General features: G+C 38.8%; 1 protein-coding gene across 1 annotated transcript in view; it reads right to left on the bottom strand.

Annotated features, from left to right (window-relative positions):
* Positions 1-24358, bottom strand: part of vps39 (VPS39 subunit of HOPS complex) — a 42305-nt gene that overhangs the window by 7620 nt on the left and 10327 nt on the right. Inside the window, exons 9-20 of the mRNA XM_079633336.1 lie at positions 23146-23266; positions 20458-20578; positions 20243-20372; positions 17036-17178; positions 16800-16940; positions 9215-9356; positions 8410-8496; positions 6947-7020; positions 6649-6865; positions 3649-3777; positions 3463-3565; positions 1241-1286 (exon numbers count right to left, since the gene is read on the bottom strand). Of these exons, the coding sequence (XP_079489462.1) occupies positions 1241-1286; positions 3463-3565; positions 3649-3777; positions 6649-6865; positions 6947-7020; positions 8410-8496; positions 9215-9356; positions 16800-16940; positions 17036-17178; positions 20243-20372; positions 20458-20578; positions 23146-23266 (1454 nt within the window). The remainder of the gene's footprint in view (positions 1-1240; positions 1287-3462; positions 3566-3648; positions 3778-6648; positions 6866-6946; positions 7021-8409; positions 8497-9214; positions 9357-16799; positions 16941-17035; positions 17179-20242; positions 20373-20457; positions 20579-23145; positions 23267-24358) is intronic.

Consider the following 24358-nt stretch of genomic DNA (forward strand, 5'->3'; position numbering starts at 1 on the left):
CAAAATATTCACACTAGTTTACATTAGTATTCAGTATTATATATATATATATCTATATATAGTCCTCATGTTTGATTTCACTAGTAGATTACAAAGCAAATAATTTTACTGGATACACTAAAACAAGTTATTATTTCTATTTCAATTAATAGTAAAATTCCAAAAAATTGAGCTCAAAACATTTTGTATAAATCCTAATGGAACAAAGGAATGGACCATTTAGTTTATGTGATTCATATTCATAAATGAAAAAGGGGTAAAATAGGTTTAAATTTAAGTTTAAGATTTATTCAAAATTATTAATTGAAATGCGTAAATCTTGAAAAAAGGCTTAATTTTTTGGAGTGTATGTACTTTATACTTAGACAAAATGCAATCACTAATTTATACAGGTGAAACTTGAAGATATTAAAATATCGTGCACAAGTTCATTTATTTCAGTAATTCAACTTAACAGGTGAAACTAATATATTATATAGACTCATTACATGCAAAGTGAGATATTTCAAGCCTTTATTTGTTATAATAACAGCTTATGAAACCCCCAAATTCAAAATTAGAATATTGTGAAAAAGTTTTCATAAGCTGTAAGCCATAATCATCAAAATTATAACACATAAAGGCTTGAAATATCTCACTTTGCATGTAATGAGTCTATAATATAATATATTAGTTTCACCTTTTAAGTTGAATTACTGAAATAAATGAACTTTTCCACAATATTCACATTTTTCGAGTTTCACCTGTATAATTTGTAAAACAATAAATAAAATTTAAAAAGCAACAAAAATATTTATAAATATATATAACTATATACTGTAAAAACATGAATAATTAAAAACATTTATAATAATCAGTAAATAAATACATAATGCACTGATTTAGTGAGTGTACAAGCTATCGTGTCTAACACAATTCTGTATTTACAGCAAAGCAAATTATGAGTATTTCTATGCTGATGTCACCATTGGGACCAGGACAATAATTTCAGTAATGCACAAAATATTTTGCTGTAATTTTACTCCTACTTTCACTAACAATAAGTACATCATGATTGCTGGTGGGTTTTCACTACAAAACAACACAAAAACATGCCACAAAGCAGCAGCAAATTCCATCATTTCGGCCTGCAGGTCTCCTGGTGTTTGGGAATGTTGCATTATTCAAGACTACAGAATTACAATGTTAAAACGCAACCAGTTGAAATAACACTGGTGAGAAGTGTCCGAGTAGCACTCACATCTTTATTGCCGTTTGCTGCTGGATCATAGTGACTGTGGCAGTACCTGAGGACATCGCAACACACAGAAAACACAGTGTAAACGCAGGAACATTAGAGAAGTGACGGCAGCTTGAGTTTAAAGTCAGATTCCTTATCATGGAACAGTCAACATGAAATGCAATGCAGTTTACTATTGTAATGTGAGTGTGACATACTGTAGTGTATACAGTAACAGGATGATCAACACAGAACAGGAGGAACTTGATGTTTTTGTGAATTGGTAGGAGGGAATGAATTGAAAATGAGCATTTAATATCAGAATGAGTCAGAAACATGGAAGCTAACGGTCCAGAGCCGCTGTCATTTGCTATTGTCATGTCTGTTGTTGGTTTTGTTCATAATTTTATGTCTTTTATTTTGTAATTTAACTTAGTCTTGGTTCCTGCTTGTGTCATGTGATTCATCATGTCTTGTGCTTCTCCTGTTTATGGGTCACTTTCTGATTGGTTGATTGCATGATTGTTCATTAGTCTTTGGGTGCGTCCAAATTCGCATACTATCCGTCCTAAATAGTATTCAAAAATAGAATTAGTACGTCCCAAATCGTAGTGTGTTAAAATAATAAGTGTTACTAAGATACCCGGATGGTCCTAAGATACCCGGATGGTCCTAAGAGACCCGGATGGTCTACTATTTCCGGTCAGAATTAGAAGTGCAGATCGATGCGCACTCTAACGGCTGATATTGCCCACAACTCATCGCGCGTTGGACGAGGATTCGGTTAGAACTACAAACACGAGTGAAAAGTTTTTAAAAAACTACAGACATGGGTTAGGGTTAGGGTCCGCCCGAGTCCGGCGGTTATGTAGAGAGGTTTAGATAAAGGGGTTTGAGTGATTCATTATCAGTATCTAACCTGACGAATATGTATTTATTCAATGTTGTCCACATTATATTGCATCTGCAGCAGCATTGTGAACTTGTGTAACGACACGTTTTAGCCATTAACTTTTAAATGCATCATTACATTCAAATTGCAAACACATGAGGAGAGTCTCCGCATGAAAGACCCGCGACTGGCAGATGAACGTACATTTCTCTCCGAAACGGTAGGAAATTGGATTCGATTGAATGAATGAAGGATTTTAACTGTGACAAGATGATTGACAGGGCAGTTTACTGACAGGATGTACACGACAGATCTGTCCGTTAAAAATGAGGAAGTAGTGTGTCCAAAGCTTGCCTACTCTTTTGCTACACACTTTTGTTATGTACTTTTTCTTCACAAAAAGGCGTACTATAAGTAGGCGAATTGGGACGCAGAATTTTTTAAGCTCTCATGTTTGCCATGTTACTTTGAATTTTTAATTTGAGTATTAAAGTTTGAATTTGGATTATGGTTTCTAGTTTATGTTTATTTTGTGTTTCATGCTATTGGATTGTTTTTTGGGTTATCACCATTATAATAAACTGCACTTGGGTCCTCTACATCATTGTTTTCATCTGCTTCACATGGAGCATCGTTACAGTTATTATTGCTAAAACTTTAATAGCCAACATTTACACTATCGTTATCGTAAAAAGTTTGAATATATTAAGAGTTTGTTTAGGTTTTTGATGTTAATAACATCAAGAATGCATTAAAATGATCAAAAGTGACAGTAAAGACATTCATAATGCTACAAAAGATTTCTATGTCAAATCAATGCTGTTCTCGAGCAGCAAATCATCATATTATAATGATTTCTGAAGGATCATGTGACACTGAAGACTGTAGGTATGATGCTGAAACTTCAGATTTGATCACAGGAATAAATTACATTTTACAATATATTCACATAGAAAACATTTATTTTAAATTGTAATAATATTTTACAATATTACTTTTTTTTATCAAATAAATGCAGCATTAGTGAGTCGTCGTCTTTCAAAAACATTAAATCTGAATGGTTTCAAACTATTCACGGCAATACATTATGCAGCATTATATTACTGTTACCTACAAAAGCAGCTTAAAACAATGTCTTAATATATTTTTAGCTACGTCATAACAAATAGTGCAGCCTAGTAGCATCAGATGATACAGAGCTGGAGGAAATTATTCAACTTTGAGGACCAATTTTTCTTTTTCAATAATAGTGTGCACCGATGAATAGCGTCAGGAACGTGTATTTATAAAAAGGTAAATAGGGTCCATATTGATTTCATGATGTAGACCAGCATCATAGAAGGATACTCACTCTTCAGCCATACGCGTGTCTTTCAGGATGTGCACATAGATGAAGAGAGCCTGCTCATGTTTCCCCATACGACCCAAGAGCAGAGCCCTCTCCTCCAACAGACCTGCCAGAGGGAGAGCAACAGTACGGGTCACCCACTTTTATCTCCAGACTTGACAGTGTAATGCCTCTGACCTCTGGACTCACCATCGAACGGGAAATCACTGATGAGTCTCTCTGGCTCGTAGCTAATGGAAACTTCCAGAAATGTCAGAAGCTTGTTCCTGAATTCTCCCAGCTCTCCAGCCTCCTTTCCCGCAGCTACAGCCGAGACACCTGGACACAGTCAACACTACGCGTTTACTCCATAGAGCTGGAAAATGTTCATTTTAGGCACAAATGTTGTTTTTATGTTTGGTAACACTCCACAATAAAGTCTTATTTGTTATTTGAGAAATATGTTTTCCAGCATTCATTAAAAAATACTATTGTTCAGTGTTTGTTCATGTTAGTTGCATTAAGTAATATTAACAGATACAACTTTAAAAAATATATATGTATTATTAAATGTTGAAATTAACATTAACAAACATTATTAAATACTGTAGAACTATTTTTCATTGTTAGTTTATGTTATACTAACTACTTAACTAATGTAAAAAAAAATGAAACTACATTGTAAAGTGTAAAACCAAAGAATGTTTTTTACAAAAATAAAAACAAAGCAATGGTTACAATTAGCAATTGTGTTGCTAATAAAGGTTTTATTAAAACTATTAAAACTGCTAATGAATAGCACTGCTACCACTTGCGCACATCGCCAAATATATATATATATAGGCAGTGTGTGCGAGTGGTAGCATGTATATAAATATATATATTTATAATTTCTCACCCCTTAAATATTAAATGAATGCATTGGTGGCTTAATTACAAAATATATATGTAGATAGGTATGTAGAAATGTCAGCAGAGGCTATTTTCAAGACATGACCTGTGTTGTACATTTTCTACACTATGCACACTTTCATAATGTGTGTTTATTTATATATGATAAATAGCCAATAATAAATAGGTGAGGTCAAATAAACCATGCATGAGTTAGCATCCTCTTGATTGGTGCTTATAGGTGAATGTGCAATAATTCCGATTAAATTTGTAAAAACAATTGTTGCAATTATAATTTTGAGCAAAATAATCGTGATTATCAATTTAAAAGTTATGCAGCATGACGAAAATGTTTTTATTGGCTAAAAATACACAAAAATTCCCAGACATTTAGTTGACTAAAACTTGCCTAAACAAAAACAGGACAAGATTGACTAAATATGGAAATAAAAAGTAAAAAGTAAATAAAAAATAGCTGATGTAAACTAACACTAGTCAGCAGCAGTTGACCATGACCTCTGACCTCAGATGCTGCTGCATAATGCCTGGTTCAGATTACAGGATTTTAGCCAGATTTTGGCACGATCCGTTTGACGTAGGGTGTCGTGAGGATTCGTAAACGTGAACGGGCGTCGGGAAGCAAGATTCGATCGTTTCATCTCGTATAGTGTGTGTGTGTCATAGTGGACGACAACCAACGTCGCGTCTGTGATGCTTCACGACATCACAATAAAAAGACTAGCATGTGTTATTTTTTTCTAGGTCCTCCACGACGGTTTCCGTCAAGAGTGAGTGTGTGTGTCCGCGAGTGAGTAAGTGTGTGTGTGTGTGAGTGAGCGAGAGTGAGTGTGTGCGCGAGTGAGTGAGTGGGCGAGAGTGAGTGAGTGAGTTAGCGAGAGTGAGTGTGTATGTGTGCGAGTGAGTGAGCGAGCGAGCGTGTGTGTGTGCGCGCGAGTGAGTGAGTGAGCGAGCAAGAGTGAGTGAGTGTGTGTGTGCGTGCGAGTGAGTGAGTGAGTGAGCGAGAGTGAGTGATCGTGTGTGTGCGCGCGAGTGAGTGAGCGAGAGTGAGTGTGTGCGTGCGTGCGCGAGAGTGAGTGTGTTAGGGCATGAGTGAGTGAGCGTGTGTGTGCACGCGAGTGAGTGAGTGAGCGAGCAAGAGTGAGTGAGTGTGTGTGTGCGTGCGCGAGCGAGTGAGTGAGTGAGTGAGTGTGTGTGTGTGTGCGCGAGCGAGTGAGTGAGTGAGCGAGAGTGAGTGTGTGCGTGCGCGAGTGAGTGAGCGAGAGTGAGTGTGTGTGTGCGCGCGAGTGAGTGAGTGAACGAGCAAGAGTGAGTGAGTGTGTGTGTGCGTGCGCGAGCGAGTGAGTGAGTGAGCGAGAGTGAGTGTGTGCGTGCGCGAGTGAGCTAGAGTGAGTGTGTATGTGCACAAGTGAGTGAGTGAGTGTGAGTGTGTGTGTGTGCACGAGTTGAGTGAGCGAGAGTGAGTGTGTGCACGAGTGAGTGAGTAGGCGAGAGTGAGTGAGCGAGAGTGAGTGTGTGTTTGTGTGTGTGCGTGAGTGAGTGTGTATGTGTGCAAGTGAGTGAGTGAGTGAGTGAGTGAGTGTGTGTGTGTGTGTGTGTGTGTGTGTGCGCGCGCGAGTGAGTGAGCGAGAGTGAGTGTGTATGAGCGAGAGTGAGTGTGTATGAGCGAGAGTGAGTGTGTATGTGCGAGAGTGAGTGAGCGAGAGTGAGTGTGTATGTGCGAGAGTGAGTGTGTATGTGCGAGAGTGAGTGAGCGAGAGTGAGTGAGTGTGTGTGTGCGCGCGCGAGTGAGCGAGAGTGAGTGAGTGAGCAAGAGTGAGTGTGTATGTGTGCGCGAGTGAGCGAGAGTGAGTGTGTATGTGCGAGAGTGAGTGTGTATGTGTGCGAGAGTGAGTGTGTGTGTGTGTGTGTGTGCGCGAGTGAGTGAGCGCGTGCGCAAGTGAGTGAGTGCGAGTGAGTGAGCGAGAGTGAGAGTGAACGAGTGTGTGTGTGTGTGTGCGCGAGTGAGTGAGTGCGAGTGAGTGAGCGAGAGTGAGTGAACGAGTGTGTGATTGAATGTAAATGTGTGCGTGAGACGGCACGCGATGGTCAGAAAGCAACGTGTAATCTGACATGTTTCTTGTCCACGACACGACAAGATTTTAGGAATCAAAATAGCGCAATCTGACACAGTGACTATCGTAACAGACCAAAAAAATCCTGTAATCTGAACCAGGCGTAAAAGACACTTTTAATTAAAAAAAATCACCCAAGCCTGTTTTTCTGTAGCTCTGTAGTTGAGCAGATAAAGCGGTGCCTGACCTTCGGGCAGTGAGTTGAGGTACACTTTCATGAGGCCCTGCACCTTCTCCAGGTACAGCTGGATCAGGACATTGTGGAACTCGGGCCGCGTCTCTTCCCACATGTAAACGATGTGCTCCAGGTATGGGATGGCCAGCTCCTTGAAGCCCTCCTTCAGGAAGTTCAACACTTTATCCCTGGGTAGAGTCTCCACCTCCGTCAGGTCCTCAGTGAAGATCTGACAGCAGAAAGATCAAACTCAAGCTCTTCAGAATGACCACAGAAGACATACAGACACAACCAGACCAGGATGCCTCACCTTCAGTCCATCCTCAGGACAAATCTTCAGAACCCACGGTGAAAACTCAAGTATGATGCCCAGGTTCTCCACGCCTGTGCAGGAAGACACCAATGCATGTCACGGTTACAAACGAATATTGGTGATCTAGTCAGTCAGAATGGAGGAACGTGACTCGTTACTAACATGCAGAATCTGTGGGCTGTGTTTACACTGTATATTTGAGGGAAAATCTGTGAAATCTGTTTTTTTACATTACAAAATGTGTTAAATAGAGCCGTGAGTAATACAGGTGAAACTGGAAAAATTAGAATACCGTGCAAAAGTTGAAACTAATATATTATATAGACTCATTACATGCAAAGTGAGATATTTCAAGCCTTTATTTGTTATAATTTTGATGATTATGGCTTACAGCTTATGAAAACCCCATATTCAAATTTAGAATATTGTGAAAAGGTTTTCATAAGCTGTAAGCCATAATCATCAAAATTATAACAAATAAAGACTTGAAATATCTTTAATGCTTTAGTCTCACATGTCTATTAATATAGTTTTAATATCATACAAGGCAATTGTTAGGGTTGTTTGATTGTTATTGTTGTGTTTTCTTCATTTTTAATATTTATATATATAGAGATAGAATGTAAAAATAAACCTGTTAAACATTTATTTTTTTATTTTTTGCATTTGGAATATATATACATATATATACCGGTATATATTTTTTACCCCTTAACAGATCTCGTATTAGATTTGATCAAAATGGGCAGGTCTTTTAAAACAACTATTTATATCACTATACGATTTACAACATCAGCTTTTTGCTCATTTTAGAAAACTGTTACAAACTAAAAAGTGAATTTTATCTGAAATGATGTTTTTACGCCATTTTTGTCCGAGAGTTAGTAGATTAACGTTGGCGGAGTGTACTGACGTCTTTCCGCGGTTAAAACAACATTCCTTCTGATGTTCATTCATGTCTATTTGATGCTATAAATGAACTAGAAGGAAGAGATGATCGGTTCACGAGCAGCTTTAACTGATGCTCTACAGCGATCTGTCAGACACATTAAAGAGCCACAAAAATGGTATTTATTATTTAATTTCGTTAAAAAAATTACCAAATTTGAAAGGTGAAACTTTGTTTCATAATAAAAGTAAGCTGGTCTGTCCTGTCGGTCAGCGCGTTGTCAGTGTCCTCTCTGCTCCGCGATGTATTTTTCAGAGCGGAGATTGAATACCGCACCAATTTTGTTATTGGCTGTTATGTGGTGTGGGGCCAAGCTTCTGATTGGGTGGTTATGTGGTGTGGGGCCAAGCTTCTGATTGGGTGGTTATGTGGTGTGGGGCCAAGCTTCTGATTGGGTGGTTATGTGGTGTGGGGCCAGGGTGGGCCAAGCTTCTGATTAGAGCCGGGTCTGCTGTTCACTATATTAAAGTACAGCCAAGTGATGTGCAGTAAATGAGTGTGTTAATCTCACCCAGCCTCTGAAGATACTGTACAGTCCTCTCATGACCCTTCAGAGGAGAGTTGGCTTTAGTGGACTGATCCAGCAGAACCTGCAGAGCTGGACAATCACACTTCTGTAAGTCAGTTCAACTGAATGAGGAGGATGACACACAAGACTGGCAAAAATGGTAATGCACTTTTCAGGTGACTTCTGAACTGTATGTCACAAGAGAGAAAGACTGGTGCTGCAAAATCATATATTGACAATAAATAGCCAACAGACCCACAATTGCAGAATATATAGTGCAATACGAATCATGAACAAATCATTGAGTTTGAGTGATCACTTCCTCAATGAAACCGCTCAGATGACTCACTCTCTTACTAAACCGCAGGTTATGCTTTTTTGAATGCAATGTTAAAAAAAGCTGATTTAAAAGGTTAGTGAAACTTCAATCAAACACATTGAAAATAAAAACAATAGGAAAAAACTGCATGAGAATGACGTTGTCAAACAGAAAGTGTATATTCATGAACAGTGATGTTTCTATAAAGAAGTTTTCTTGGCTGCACTGAGGGTTTATCATCATTATTATAGTGTGGATCTACACGGCCTGGTCCTCATCAGCATCTTCCTGTGAGGCATGACAGCAACAAAACATGATTAGACATGATCTCTATAAACAAGAGCTGATCTGAGCCCTGCAAATGATGTTCAGATGCTTGGGTTTTGCAGAGAGATGAGCAACACATTACACTCCTAATGGAGATTCCTCAGGCTCACATGGACACATGACAGTCTAGATGATGTACGTTTTCAGTAAGCGGGCGCGCACCTTTCTGGTGAAGGCCTTTCTTCTCATAGAGGATGATGAGCTCGCTGTATTTATGAGCTTTCTTCAGCACGTACTCGCTCTCCTCTATGTGACAGTGGTTGTTCTCCAGGCGCAGGAGAGGAGACACCAAGGCTACATTGGTCTAAAAAAACAAAACAAAAACCATGTTGTAAATTCACACAGAATCCATTACAGTGTGTTGAGGTAATCTAGCTTTAACTGTAGTGAGCTGTCTAGCTAGACAAGTATTCATACATTTATACATCAAACTTCTACTGAGACTATTACAGTTATGAGAAACTACTGCAGGGTATTTACAGGAATCATTAAGTTAAATTTAATACCTTTTAAGACCTTTTTTAAGACTCTTTCAAGTTTCCATTCATTTTTAAGACCTCATCGCCACTTCAAGTTTGAACCGTTTACGTCGGCGACACTTTAACTTACATTTACTATATATTGATTGTTAAGATAGATAGCACAACTAAACAGTCTTAGCTTGTGATAATTCCTTATCAATGCAACATAATTCAGAAGTGTGGGAATGAAGTAAAAGAGAATTAATTGACTAATTAATACAATTCTTTGGACAAATATACATAATGAAAAGACCATACACAATTTAAAGGTGCACTGTGTAATTTTTAGCAGCATCTAGTGGTGAGGTTGCGAATTGCACCCAACAGAAGTTACGGTGGCCGACATGAAAAGATGAGGTTTCTTTACAAAGATAAATTAATAAATTAGGTTTACTTAATTATTCAGTAAAATTATATGTTATTGCAAATATTATTGTTACTTGTTCATCATTGTGTCAAGTGTTTTATTCACTGATTTTAGCTTGATTCTTTCTGCGAACAACAACATCGTGACGAAACGCGTTTTGTCTGCTCAGGGCCACTGTAGAAACATGTCGATGTAAGGAGACCCGCGGTGTTTGTAGATAGAAATGCTCATTCTAAGGTAATAAAAACATAACGGTTCATTATGTAAGGTCTTTATACACCACTCAAAACATTTCTGTCAACAGATCCTCCTAAATATTACACAATGCATCTTTAATACCTTGGAAAATGGCATTTAATACTTTTTAAGGGCCTTTATTTACGCTAAATTGATTGATCAACTTTTAAAAATTTTATAAGACCCCACGGACACCCTGTACTGAGAATAATCAAGAACAATGAGTATAGCACAGAAATAACACTGTTTACTGGTGGCATTTTGAAATGAGTTTCTTAACAGTTTGAAGGAAAATATTTTAGAGTTTGTGGCACAATTATCTAAATAATTAATCACACCTTTAGGGATGCACGATATACTGTATAGGTCACCATATTATCGGTATTGGCCGATATATGATAATTTTCAATTTTTTTTCATATGTTAAAAACGATAAATAATGGATTATTTCCTTCAGCTGAGACACTTCAGATGCGCACTGTTCTCCATGATGTTTTTTAATTGCTTGAAATATGTTTGGAAACCCTCCAAAAAAGGGAAATACAGTGAAGTGCAACATGTGCAGAGCAAGTCTGTCATACAGGCTTCATAAAATTATAATGAGAACATAGTTATACTTGTGTGCTTGGGATATGGCTTTTAATGTTGAGACTTTTGTTTTTGTAATCAGGCTCTTAAAATTATTAAAAAATTTGGATTTAGATTTATTGGCCAATATATCGGTATTGGTCAAAATGTTCATATCGGTGCATCCCTACACACATTACAATCTTTCGTGAGCTTATCATTATATTCGCAGTCAACTTTGGTTTACTGTAGTACATGCTGATAAATATTGATTATTGAAGTAAGATTCTGAAAAATCACAAAATTGCTTTAGAAAAGTATTAATAGCAGCAGCCACAAATTATCTTGCAACGTCCAATTTATAAATAATATGGTTTGATATTTTAATGGTCCTAAAAATAGTCTTCATTTTCTATATGCAATATATATAAACAACAGGTCAAAAGTTTGGGGTCTGTAAGATTTCAATTTTTTTTTTTAAAGAAGTCTCCTCTGCTCACATAGGCTGCATTTATTTAATCAGAAATACAGTAAAAACAACAATATTGTGAAATATTATTATAATTTAAAATGGTTAATTAAAAATTTTGTAAAATGTAATTAGGGGCCAAGCACGAAGGTGCGGGCACCTATTGTATCTGTTCCGGTTCTTCTTCTTCTTTTTCTTTTTCTTCCGACTGGGCGTCTATGGCAGCCTATAGAACCGTTTGCGGGAAACTTATTTTGGTTTGACATTCTGATAGAGGACAGTCCCAACAGTAATTGCACCAATTTTGGTGTCTCTAACTCATTCCCTCTAGCGCCACCACCTGTCCAAAGTTTCACTTATATTATGCTAATAACTTTTAAACCGTAAGGCCTATCAACAACATTCTTTTTTCCTCTGATTCCTGAGCTCATGACGATTCGATTGCACCCTATGACGCAATTTTCCGTCACAAAAATATGTCCACCATTTTGAATTGTCCAAAAAAACTACTTTTGCGAACTCGTCCTAGACAGTTTGTCCGATTCTCACCAAAATTGCACCAGATCATCTTCAGGCAGTGCCGACAAAAAGTTATGGAATTCAAGTTGATTCGCTTAACCGTTTTTGATAAACGCACAAACAAATTTTACGTAGTGCTTGCGAAAACAGACGTAAGGCTGTATCTCCACAACGCTTTATTGGATTCAGACCAAATTTGGTACATGTCATCACAAGCATGACCTGAGGTGACAAGCTGCGTTTCGGCACAGCGCCACCTACTGGTCCGGAGATATGAAGAATTTATGTTTTTGCTTATAACTTCTGAACGGTTTGTCCAAAAAAAGTGGTCTCGTTAGATTCAGGGCGTCATGCTGAGTTGACTGATATCCAATTTTTCCATATCGGCCATTTTGGCTTTCGGCCATTTTGATTTATGTGCTAAAATGCTGTATTTTATGAACGCATGAACGTATCGTTACGAAACTCAGTATGGGTCATCAGTACAAGGCCCTAAAGGTACTCAAAAGATTATGAGACAGCGCCAACTTTTAGTCAAAAGTTATAATGAAATTTCCAAAAATGCTAATAACTTTTGAATAAATTTGCCTATAGTAATGACACTGATCTCAATAGATTCCTTGGGTTATGCTGAAAACATAGATACCAATTCTGCCATAGTCAGTCAAACTTCCTGTCCGCCATTTTTATTTTATTTTAAAACCTACTTTTTCAAACTCCTCCTAGACCGAACGTCCAATTTTCACCAAAATCGGATCGTGTCATCTCCAGACCGTGCCGAGTAAAAGTTATGGATTTCGTGTCGATAGACGAAACCGTTTTCGTATACCGCAGTGGCAAAGTTGAGGCATGATGCCAAAATGACTATTCAGGCTTTATATCTGCAATGCCGTCATTTTCACTTCACTCTGACCACATCACATCAGTTTCGTAACTGCACCACCTATTGGTCGAAAGTGATAATCATATTTTTAGTTAATGTATGTGATTTTTCAACCATTTTGCAAAAATTCATCTTTAAATGTCTTCAATTGCTCCTTGCTGCAGTGGGTCTCACACTCCCAGCCACTTTGGCATGTCTTGTCGTCTTGCTTGCGCTTGGCCCCGGTGATTGCTGCTTGCAGCTATATATTTATTCCTGTGATCAAAGCTGAATTTTCAGCAGTCTTCAGTGTCACATGATCCTCCATAATTCCGATTCCTCACTGTCATAGTGAACCGAAAATATTTTTACACTTCTCAAAATGACATGATAGTTCTCTAACGTTATGTTTTGCAGCAAGCATCTGTCAATTGAACTAAAATAAAAAGCACGATTTTGCTTAGTGTCCTTATCAAAAGTCTGCATTTTAATTAAACAAGTATATAGTGTGTTGCGCTACATGTTTCAAAGTGAAGAGCGCACTATGATCACGCAATCATCCTGTGATCTGGTGTTTTCTGCGTCTCAGTTCACAGTCTGTGCATGTGCTGTGAATTTAAAGGACATTTGGGAATGCAACGGGCACCAGTTACACACATCAAATCAGTTTGTGGACAGATGATTACAGCATTTCACTAGATTTGTTACAAGACATTTTTTAAAACCGTTTTCACAGAAACTTGCGTCAGAATACATCATTATGCGACAGGATGTTCACACTACAGATTGTCATGAACACATGAGGCTGTGGATTACAGTTATTAATGTAGTAGATAATGGTCAGCTTCTTGCACAGACCGATCATACGACCTCAATGTATCATCACAGGTATATTTAGCCTGTATGTTTTTTTGACTCTTAAAGTGGCAGTAACAATTGACTTACATCATATACAATCACCAAGGATCACGGTTTCAGCTAAAAATCTTCTTTTTTGTTGTACCGGGGAAAAAAAAGACACCTACACCTTTGATAGCATGAGGACTTAAATTAACAGCAAATGTTCATTTTCGGGGTGATCTATCCCTTTAAGATTAGCGAGATGCAATCACCAGTTGGAATCAACGGGAAGCATAATGCCTGGTTCAGATTACACGATCTTAGCCAGATTTTGGCACGGTCCGTTTGACGTAGGGTGTCGTGAGGATTCGTAAACGAGAACGGGCATCGGGACGAAAGATTCGATCGTTTCATCTCGTATTGTGTGTGTGTGTGTCATAGTGGGCGACAACCTACATCACGTGTGCGATGCTTCACGACATCACGATAAAAAGACTAGCATGTTTAATTTTTTTTAGATCCTCTACAACGGGTTCCGTCAAGAGTGAGTGTGTGTGTGTGTGTGCGCGAGTGAGTGTGTGTGTGTGTGTTTATGTGTGTGTGTGCGTGCGTGAGTGAATGAATGAGTAAGCGAGTGTTTGTGTGTGTCTGTGTGTGCGTGTGCGAGTGAGCGAGAGTGTCTGTGTGCGCGAGTGAGAGTGAGCGAGAGTGTGTGTGTGCGCGAGTGAGTGAGTAAGCGAGAGTATGTGTGCGCAAGTGAGTGAGTAAGCGAGAGTATGTGTGCGCAAGTGAGTGAGTAAGCGAGAGTATGTGTGCGCAAGTGAGTGAATGAGTAAGCGAGAGTGTGTGCGCGAGCGCACGAGTGAGTGAGCGAGCGAGAGTGTGTGTGTGTGTGCGCGAGTGAGTGAGCGAAAATTAGTGAGTGAGAGTGTGTATGTGTGCCCGAGTGAGAGTGAGTGTGTGTGTGTGTGTGTGTGTGTGTGTGTGTGCGCGAGTGAGTGAGCGAAAATGAGTGAGCGAGAGTGTGTGTGTGCGCGAGTGAGCGAAAATGAGTGAGTGAGAGTGAGAGTGTGGGTGTGCGCGAGTGAGTGAGCGAGTGTATGTGTGCCCGAGTGAGTGAGAGTGAGTGTGCGTGAGTGAGTAAGCGAGAGTGAGTAAGCGAGAGTGAGTAAGCGAGAGTGAGTAAGCGAGAGTGAGTAAGCGAGAGTGAGTAAGCGAGTGAGTGTGCGCGAGTGAGTAAGCGAGAGTGAGTGTGCGCGAGTGAGTAAGCGAGAGTGAGTAAGCGAGAGTGAGTAAGCGAGAGTGAGTAAGCGAGAGTGAGTAAGCGAGTGAGTGTGCGCGAGTGAGTGAGAGTGTGGGTGTGCGCGCGCGCGCGCGAGTGAGTGAGTGAGTAATCGAGAGTGTGTGTGTGTGCGCGAGTGAGTGAGAGTGAGTGTGCGCGAGTGAGTAAGCGAAAATGAGTGAGTGAGAGTGTGTGTGTGCGCGAGTGAGTGAGCGAAAATGAGTGAGTGAGAGTGTGGGTGTGCGCGAGTGAGTGAGCGAGTGTATGTGTGCCCGAGTGAGTGAGAGTGAGTGTGCGCGAGTGAGTAAGCGAGAGTGAGTAAGCGAGAGTGAGTAAGCGAGAGTGAGTAAGCGAGAGTGAGTAAGCGAGAGTGATTAAGCGAGAGTGAGTAAGCGAGAGTGAGTAAGCGAGAGTGAGTAAGCGAGAGTGAGTAAGCGAGTGAGTGTGCGCGAGTGAGTGAGAGTGTGGGTGTGCGCGCGCGAGTGAGTGAGTGAGTAATCGAGAGTGTGTGTGTGTGCGCGAGTGAGTGAGTGAGTAATCGAGAGTGTGTGTGCGTGCGAGTGAGGGAGTGAGTAATCGAGAGTGTGTGTGTTTGTGCGCGAGTGAGTGAGTAATCGAGAGTGTGTGTGTGTGTGTCAGGGTTATTATAGTTTTGCATTATTCATTAGTTTTTATTTTTATTTCGTTTTAACTTTGTGTTTTCAAATTCAGTTTAGTTTTAATTAGTTTCTAACGTGGGTTTGCTAGTTTAGTTTAGTTTTTATTTTTTGAAAATGCTTAGTTTTAGTTTAGTTTTTATTAGTTTTAGTATTAGTTTTAGTCTTTGTCTCCGACAGGCTGCAATCGGGAGCCCGACGCGAAGCGGAGGGATCTTGAGCAGCCTGAAAGGGTTGTATTCCCAATAACTAACGACTCGCTATACATTATCCCGCTTATTACATGGCTACCTATCAAATAAATCACTACTTTGAAACAAAATATTGATTTAAAAAGGAGTTTATTGATAGTTTACGATTGTATTGCTTCCGCTAAGCTTCCGCCAAAGAAAATAGTGCGCTCCGTCTACGGTTAGAATCCTGTGAGTCCATATAGCAACGCTCTGTTTTTCATGGCAACGGTCTGTTATACTCCGCAGCAGTCTGTTATCAAGAAATAACAGACCGCATTCTACATTGGAATTCAACCAAGCCATGTAATAAAACAAAATATAAACTTAAAAAGGATGGGACAAATGGGCTGCCAATGTAGATCAGAAGGCCGTTGAAAAAGAAAAGAAATAAAGTATTAAATCCCGAGATGTATCGAATCAAAAGGTACGTCGGTCCATCGGGCATTTGCCCGGAATGCCAGATTACCATTCCAGCCCTGCAGTTTATAACGTTAGTGTTTTGACAACGATAACACAAGTGCATTTTAAGATACCTCAAACTTGCGACTAGTTAACTTTTTAAAGAAGGCCCAATTGCTTCTCATATGAACATTATATTCAGAGAATATAAAATATTTGTATACCACTTTTTATGTGTGTGATTGTGTAAGTGATTGTGTAAAGGTGTTTATGAGATGCCAACCTTTTGCGAACTTGCTTCAACGTCGCGTCGAACACGTTCACATGGAGACGTTCTCTGGAGACTTGAGGAGGGGAGGGGTGTGTGACTGTGTGACTGTGTGTGTGTGTGTGTGTGTCGCGCGCATGCATGCGAGTGACAGAGAGACGGAGGGAGAGCAGGGAAAGGAAACACAGCTGAGCGAATTCTCTGCGTGTTTTTAAATAGCGTGGAAAGACATTGACAAAGACGAAAACTAAGGACATTTACTCTATAATTTTATTTTATTTTAGTTAGTTTTGTCAACCACACATTACAGTTTTATTTAGTTATCGTTTTTTTGTTTTGCCTCGTTTTTATTTTTATTTCAGTTAACGACAATGTTTTTTCCCATCTAGTTTTCGTTTTTTCGTTCGTTTTCGTTAACGATTATAACCCTGGTGTGTGTGTGTGCATGAGTGAGTGAGTGAGTGAACAGGGGGGAGGGGGGGGGGGGGCTTAGAACAGGGCTATTGAGAACAAGCTGAAGGTCTTACATGGAGGTAACACTTGAGCAGGGTGGTATCGATGATCTGAAGGAGTTTCTTGCGGCTCTTGATGGTCGGGGTTCCCTCCATGAGAGGCGAGGTGGTAGAGGGGTCCGAGTCATTCAGCTGCTTCACCAAATGACTGCGTTTCTATCAAAAACACAGAGAGAAAACTGTAAGAATATGAAGAAAGTCTGCAAGGCACTCCCGTATGAACTTCATAAATCTGCATAACTCCTGAACACCTGCGTCAGGTAGTCTATGAGGGCGAGGTGGGCTTTCTCCAGCTCGGCTCCAGACAGTGTGGGCAGAGGGTTTGGGTAGTGGAGCTGTTTGCGGTAGTCGGAGGGGAGGAGGTCTGGATACAGTCCGATCACATGAGTGGGATCTACACAAGAGAAGAGCAAATCCGATTTAATGAGTGATGACGTATTTTTGTGGGATATTTTGCACTTCCGTTGCCGTCGTCCTGAAGTCATTGGGTTTTTGGTTAAATGCCTGAAATTAGGTCTGTGGTGAACACTAGGGCTGGGTATCGATTCAGATGTCCCAATTCGATTCGATTTCGTTCAATTCCGATTCTAAATTCGATTTCGATTCAATGAATATAGATTTAATACAAATCCTATATTTATTTATTTTTTAAACGGTGAACATAAGTTTACAAGTGGTTAATTAATAAAAAGAAATAGAGCCACAAACCTGTATATTAAACTCTTTTTATTTTAGGTACTCTTGGGTACATTAAAATCCACCTTCAAATGCATACAATGAATAGACAGGATTTTGATGCAAGATGAAAAATTTATGCTGAAAATTAGACAGTGGCATGCCTTGATCAATCAGGATCAGGTTATTTTATGTTTAAAGGGGTGGTTGATTGCGATTTCACTTTTTTCATTTTAAATAGTGTGTAATGTTGCTGTTGGTGCATGAACAGTATCTGCAAAGTTGCTGCGCTGAAAGTTCAACGTAAGCAGAGATATAGTCTTTTAAAAATCAGGAAGTTTAATGCCTACAAAAACGACTCGAATGGGACAACAACGAGATACTTCCCGGGTTTTATACGTAGCTAACCCATACATTTACATCAACCCTCCCTCCGCAATAAGCAAAAAAAAGGGGGCGTGGCCATATTTCTGCGGCGTTGTGGAAGAGGAAGAATTATAGTGGAGAGCTGTAGCCATGCCGTCGAAAGTGTGTTATTCTCACCCAGCTGTCATGTCTCCGGTGTTCGGGCTTCCTATGGACGCTGTAGTTCGTCAACAATGGCTAAAATTTCTGTTATTATGTTCCTGAAAATTACAATCGTAGCTCTCTGTGCTGCGCAGTTTACGGAAGACAGCTTCCAGAATCTCCACGAATTCAATGCCGGATTAAACAAGAAACTGTTACTAAAACATGAAGCAGTTCCAACTTTAAAAACTGAGGCAGCCGTTGTTGGGCCACAACCTGTAAGTAAGACTTAATCATTTTAAATGTTTGCATGTATAATTTCAGACGTAAGTTTATCAAGGACGTAAACAAATGCCAGCGCTCGCGTTAGCCACTTAGTTATGCTCGTGTGTCTATGACAAACGCGTACAAACATTTTGAACCTGCAATTTGTAATTATGTACTAATTTTGTAAATGTATTTTCCATGTATACTTTATAAAGTAATTTTTCGATTTGATCAAGAACGTAAACCAATGCCAAAGCTGTTTGTTTATAGTAGCCAGTTAGTTCGATGCTATTTTGTGTGTATAAGTCTAGACAAACGTGTATAAAGTTTAAAAAAATATATGTAATTGAAACAGCAAACTTCAGCTGCGGTATTAGTCATTTATTCTGGTATATTAAATGTTTAATCAGGAGAAAACCGTATCTCAAAAGCTAACAAGTGTCAGCAGTGGCATTTTCAAGTAACAGCGTATCGAAATTGTTATATAATAATAGAATAATAATTTAATAAAAAAAATACCATTCAGAAACGTTTTGTAAGAGCCGTGTTTGGGGAGGTTCTGCTTGACTCTCTTCATTGCCGCTTTCTGGGTCTGATTCTGACTCAAACTGACGGCAGTATTGACATTATTTACATTTGACCGGAGCACATGCAACTTTCGACCGTAAAGGTGATGGGCGTGAAGTTTCCGGAGAACGTGCACTACGCAGTTTAGCCAATTACAACACACCGGCCCAGCTAACCAATCTGAGCCCATGCCTGTGTCTGAGGGAGTGGTTTCATAGAATCAGGAAGTCAACCGGTCGTTCAAATGACAGAGGAGAAAGCGGCTTACAATAAAGGTCAAATTTATGAAAAATAAGGCAAAAAAAAAAAAAAAAAGACGAAGATATGTTATATTGCACCCCATAAACACAATCATGCAAAGAAAAAAAGCAGTAAACCACCCCTTTAAGATAAAACTAACATAAAATCTAACAGCATTATCTGTAACATGGAGACTGCAAGCCTATGAACTCTGTAGGAAAACTAATACTGGCTTTTGGGTGATAGGTATAAATTAATATGGAAAAAAAATATTTTTGGCCTTTGAGAATCGATTTTGAATCGACCACAATTTAAAAATCGATTAATCGAAAAAAAAAAATGTTTTGCCCAGCCCTAGTGAACACAAGCTTTAAAGTATTTTCATGTTTTATTCTATGACATAAAACGCATTAGTAATAACAACCCCTTGTGGTTTTTATAAAGCGTTTACAGTACGTGTCTTGAAAAAGGCGTTTGCTAATAAGTGTCTAAATGGGACTAGAGAGGTTGTCGAGGACGTTAAACATCATCACACCGGACAGGTAAACTCACGAGTCACTTTCACAGCCTCACTGTTTATAATCGCGCTCTCGCAAACTATTCGAACTCTAATTTTAAGACTGAAAGAGTTGTTGAAGCTTAATGGTGGTGACGCTCAAGTCATGTGACCGTGCTGTAGTTCGTTTAAAGCCTACGTTTAGCTTTTTATTTCTAGAGATTGTATTTGGGCTTCAAAACTTCATTTATGAAGATTACCATGATGAATAAAATGTGTGTGAATCATAAACTTTTGTTGGTCATAGAGCAATTATCCAAACGCCAATGAAAAATCCTATTGGGGTTCTGTTGAGGGAAAAAGAGTGATGCAATCTTACAGGTTTACTTACAAAAACTCTATTATTCGTGGATCTTACAGTCCTGGTGCAATGGCACTCTCTAGTGGACCGTACAATGCAACTCAGGCTTAGTCAGCAAGACCACAGATAATGTGAGGGTTATTAGACATGAAAATTAACTTTCCAAAACTTCAATCTGACCAGTTGGTATTTAAACAACAGGGTTTTTTTATTTTTTTATCAGCCAACCAGAAAGTTTCTCTTGAATGGTTGAGTGTGGTCGTGAAGGAAATCAATTACACCATAAATCAATTGATTCTTTTGTCATGTGTGGTGCATCGTCACTGCTGTGTGAACTCAACTCACCGGTGCCTAACTTAGCGAACCCCTGCATGGAGTCGTCAAAGCGCTTCTGACAGAACAGGTTGAAGGCGTACAGGTTCTGAATGTGATGGATCTGTTGTCTCTTGTCTGCATCTAAATCATCCTTCATTTTCTGAGGAAAGATGAGACCAAAACAAGGTCAACACACTGTGCCCTTTTCATACAGTGTTTACTGGATGCTAAAATCAGTTTCTCACCGCTAGCTGAAGCGCCAGTTCAAACTGTTTGTCCGTTAGCAGCTGCCGTATCTGGCTGGCTATGGAGACCGGCACCAGACGCCACACAAAGTGATTGCTGGCGACATAGACAACATTTGATCTGTGAAATCAAAGAGGGGAAAAAAAACAGATTCAAGCTTTTACATTGTTCATTTTTTGTTCCCCTGCTGATGGGGTTATTTCTATGGAAGATTGTTTCCGCCACAGAATAAAACATTTTAAATGATAATTGAGACTTTTTTTTTGCGAGTTTATATCTCGCAATTCTGACAACTTTTCTCAGAATTGTGAGATATTAAGTTCAATTTCAAAAGGAAAAAAATTACAAGACAGAATTACAAGTTTTTATCACACAATTCTGACTTTATAACACAATTCTGCCTTTATAACACACAATTGTGACTTTATAACTTTATATCACGCAATTGTATCACCTAGCTATATTGTTAAGCCTTACAGTTTGTTATGCCTTTTTATCCCTTTAAAAAAAAATCTTTTTATTCTTTCTTGTGTTTGTGAATCTTGTATTATTATAATGTTTCAATTTTTTTGTAAAGCACACTGAATTGCTTTGATGTATGAATTGTGCTATATAAATACATTTTGATTTGATTTGATTTGAATTGTGACTTTATAACACACAATTGTAACTTTATAACACAATTGTGACTAACACACAATTGTGACTTTATATCACGCAATTCTGACTTTATATCACGCAATTCTGACTTTATAACACAATTCTGCCTTTATAACACACAATTGTGACTTTATAACACGCAATTCTGACTTTATAACACACAATTGTGACTTTATAACTTTATATCACGCAATTGTGACTTTATATCACGCAATTGTGACTTTATAACACACAATTGTGACTTTATAACTTTATATCACGCAATTGTGACTTTATAACACACAATGGTGACTTTATAACTTTATATCACGCAATTGTGACTTTATAACACACAATTGTGACTTTATAACACAATTGTGACTTTATATCACACAATTCTGACTTTATAACACACAATTGTGACTTTATAACACACAATAGCGACTTTATATCACGCAATTCTGACTTTATAACACAATTGCGACTTTATATCACGCAATTCTGACTTTATAACACAATTGCGACTTTATATCACGCAATTCTGACTTTATAACACAATTCTGCCTTTATAACACACTATTGTGACTTTATAACACACAATTGCGACTTTATATCACGCAATTCTGACTTTATAACACAATTGCGACTTTATATCACGCAATTCTAACTTTATAACACAATTCTGCCTTTATAACACACAATTCTGCCTTTATATCACGCAATTCTGACTTTATAACACACAATTCTGCCTTTATATCATGCAATTGTGACTTTATAACACACAATTGTGACTTTATAACACAATTCGCCTTTGGCTAAGCCACGCCCTGGAATGTAGATTGACCAATCACAGCGCAGCCAAGAACGAGCTCCCACAGAGGGTCCGACACTTTTTCACGGCGCGCCATTGACTTCAACGCAGGCGGCTCATATTTTTGGTCTCGGCAGGCTATTACGTCGTCGTTTTATCAAAAATATGGTTAAACGTTGTGCCTGGGGCATTTGTAACACAGATACGCGTTTCCCAGAGAGGTTGGAGGAGGGTGTCCGTTTTTTTCCCTTCCCAAAACCGAAGTTAAATACTGACAAGTGTCGTCTTTGGATTAAACTGTGTGGATGTCCTCAGTCAGCGAAACCCCTCAAGATCAACAAGCTCACTTTTGCTCTAAGATACATTTAGCTTTTAACCTTACCGTGAAGTTATACTAGTTAGACAGTTTTATGCTGGTTTAGGTTATGATTTCAGTTCTCTACCCTAATTGTTAATACGCTAGCACACGCTGCTAATAAATACAACTTTATACTTGTGTAGCCCGTTTGCTTTGTAAATAATAACGATTATAGAAGTGAATAGAGACCTACCCAGCTTTGCATGAACAGTGTTTCTCCTGATATTGTTAGTCCCAGCCTCCGTCTCGATTAGGATATGCTGTAGTTCATCTTTTGACTGTGACCGTTATGCTTTTGCCTCTATTTGGATGCCTTGTTGTTGCTTGCGTTTCACCGTATGTCTTGAATATAGCCTTCGAACGCATATTACAGCCCCTTTTGCCTACTTCTATCGGACACTTTATTTGCTGCTTTATAAAAGTTTGATAAAATTTCAGCAGGAAGAGCCGTCACAGCATAAGCCATGTTGATACCAAACCAGAGCCCAGATGAAGTTGTCGGAGGTAGCAACAGTAACTAAGGGGGGCGGGGCTTAGCCAAAGGTGAATTGTGACTAACACACAATTGTGACTTTATAACACACAATTGTGACTTTATATCACACAATTGTGACTTTATAACACACAATTGTGACTTTATAACACACAATTGTGACTTTATAACACACAATTGCGACTTTATATCACGCAATTCTGACTTTATAACACAATTGTGACTTAATATCATGTGATCACATCGATTGAGGTGTTTACATGAAGGATTTTCAGTCTGACTAAACAATTACTTTGATAATAATATAAACTGATTATCTGTGTGCATGTAAAGCAGCTCTTCATCCCCATGTTTTCCTGTAAACTGAGATTGTGTGCAGGGCTCACCCAGCGGAGGTGATGAAGCGCGGTCTCTGCAGTTCTACGCTCTGCACCAGCAGTCTGGGTTCGAGAGTGCGGATCTCCACATACCGTGGCAACACTGCAATGATGTAGGGTGGCTGGTGCTCTAGTGAAAGACAAGAGAAAATAGCCATAAGCAGACTCAGAGATGAAAGAGGAACGGTTTTAAAAATGGAAAAACATGTTCAAAAGAGCTGACAGTAATACATCATCACTGATAGCTTAAAATATCATCAAAATGAGAGCTTAAGCCATGCAAAGAAGTTTCGGTGTGTGGAAATCTGTAGATTTTTCTGCAGGCACAGATTCTGTGGAACTGCTCATAAGCCAATATTAATAATTAAACTCTCACATCGTTTTATTTTCTAAGTATCAGTTCAAATTAATTTAAATGATTTGTTTGTATCATCACTCAAAAAAGATTCTGATTCTCATTAGTCAGTTGCTGCATTCAGGTGTCAAATATATGTCAATAAGGACTTGTTCAGGGCATTGGTGCGTAACTGAAAGTGTTGTTGTTCCGGTAGTGTTTGTTGCTAAGCTGTTCTTCCACATCGTAATGAACGTTTGTCTTCGAGGAAGCTTAAAGTCCGCGTGAACCAGAAGTTGTAAACGACTTTTCTCCAGTGTTGTGACGTATTTCCAAGTGAAAGGGAATATTGAACAGAGGGTTTTACTTCAGCGCTCCTGCTTTCCATCTCTCGCTCATAGCAGACTAACGGTTTGAGAGTAACCGTTTGAGGCGAGTGGTTAAACGTTTTCAACCCAAGCCATCAAACTGACGTCATCAGAAAAGGAACGCCATTCAAGACCGGAAGTCACTTTCCAGAGTTTGATTAAAGATTACTACGGCAAACCATTTTTTTCCTGTGTATTAACTTGCACGGGTTAATTGTTCACCACAAGACTAGTAATATGCGCTAGCAAAGTAAATAGGGTCAATTTTGATTTCATGTCGACTTTAAAGATAATGTACAAGTACCATCAATAAGACAAATAATTATATTTCTTGTAAAACAATAAAATTAGTAGAGTACTACAAAAATAAATTTAAAAAACGGCCAGGTCGGAAAATTGCCAAGATATGAGTAATTTTATAACACAACAACAATATATATCATGATGACATTGTTATTTTTGCTGGAAACAAATTTTTTTGTTTTTGTTTAGGTAGTTAAATTTCACAATTCTTGAAACC

The sequence above is a fragment of the Phoxinus phoxinus genome (genome assembly GCF_949152265.1).
Source record: "Phoxinus phoxinus genome assembly, chromosome: 13".
Classification (NCBI taxonomy): Eukaryota; Metazoa; Chordata; class Actinopteri; order Cypriniformes; family Leuciscidae; genus Phoxinus; species Phoxinus phoxinus.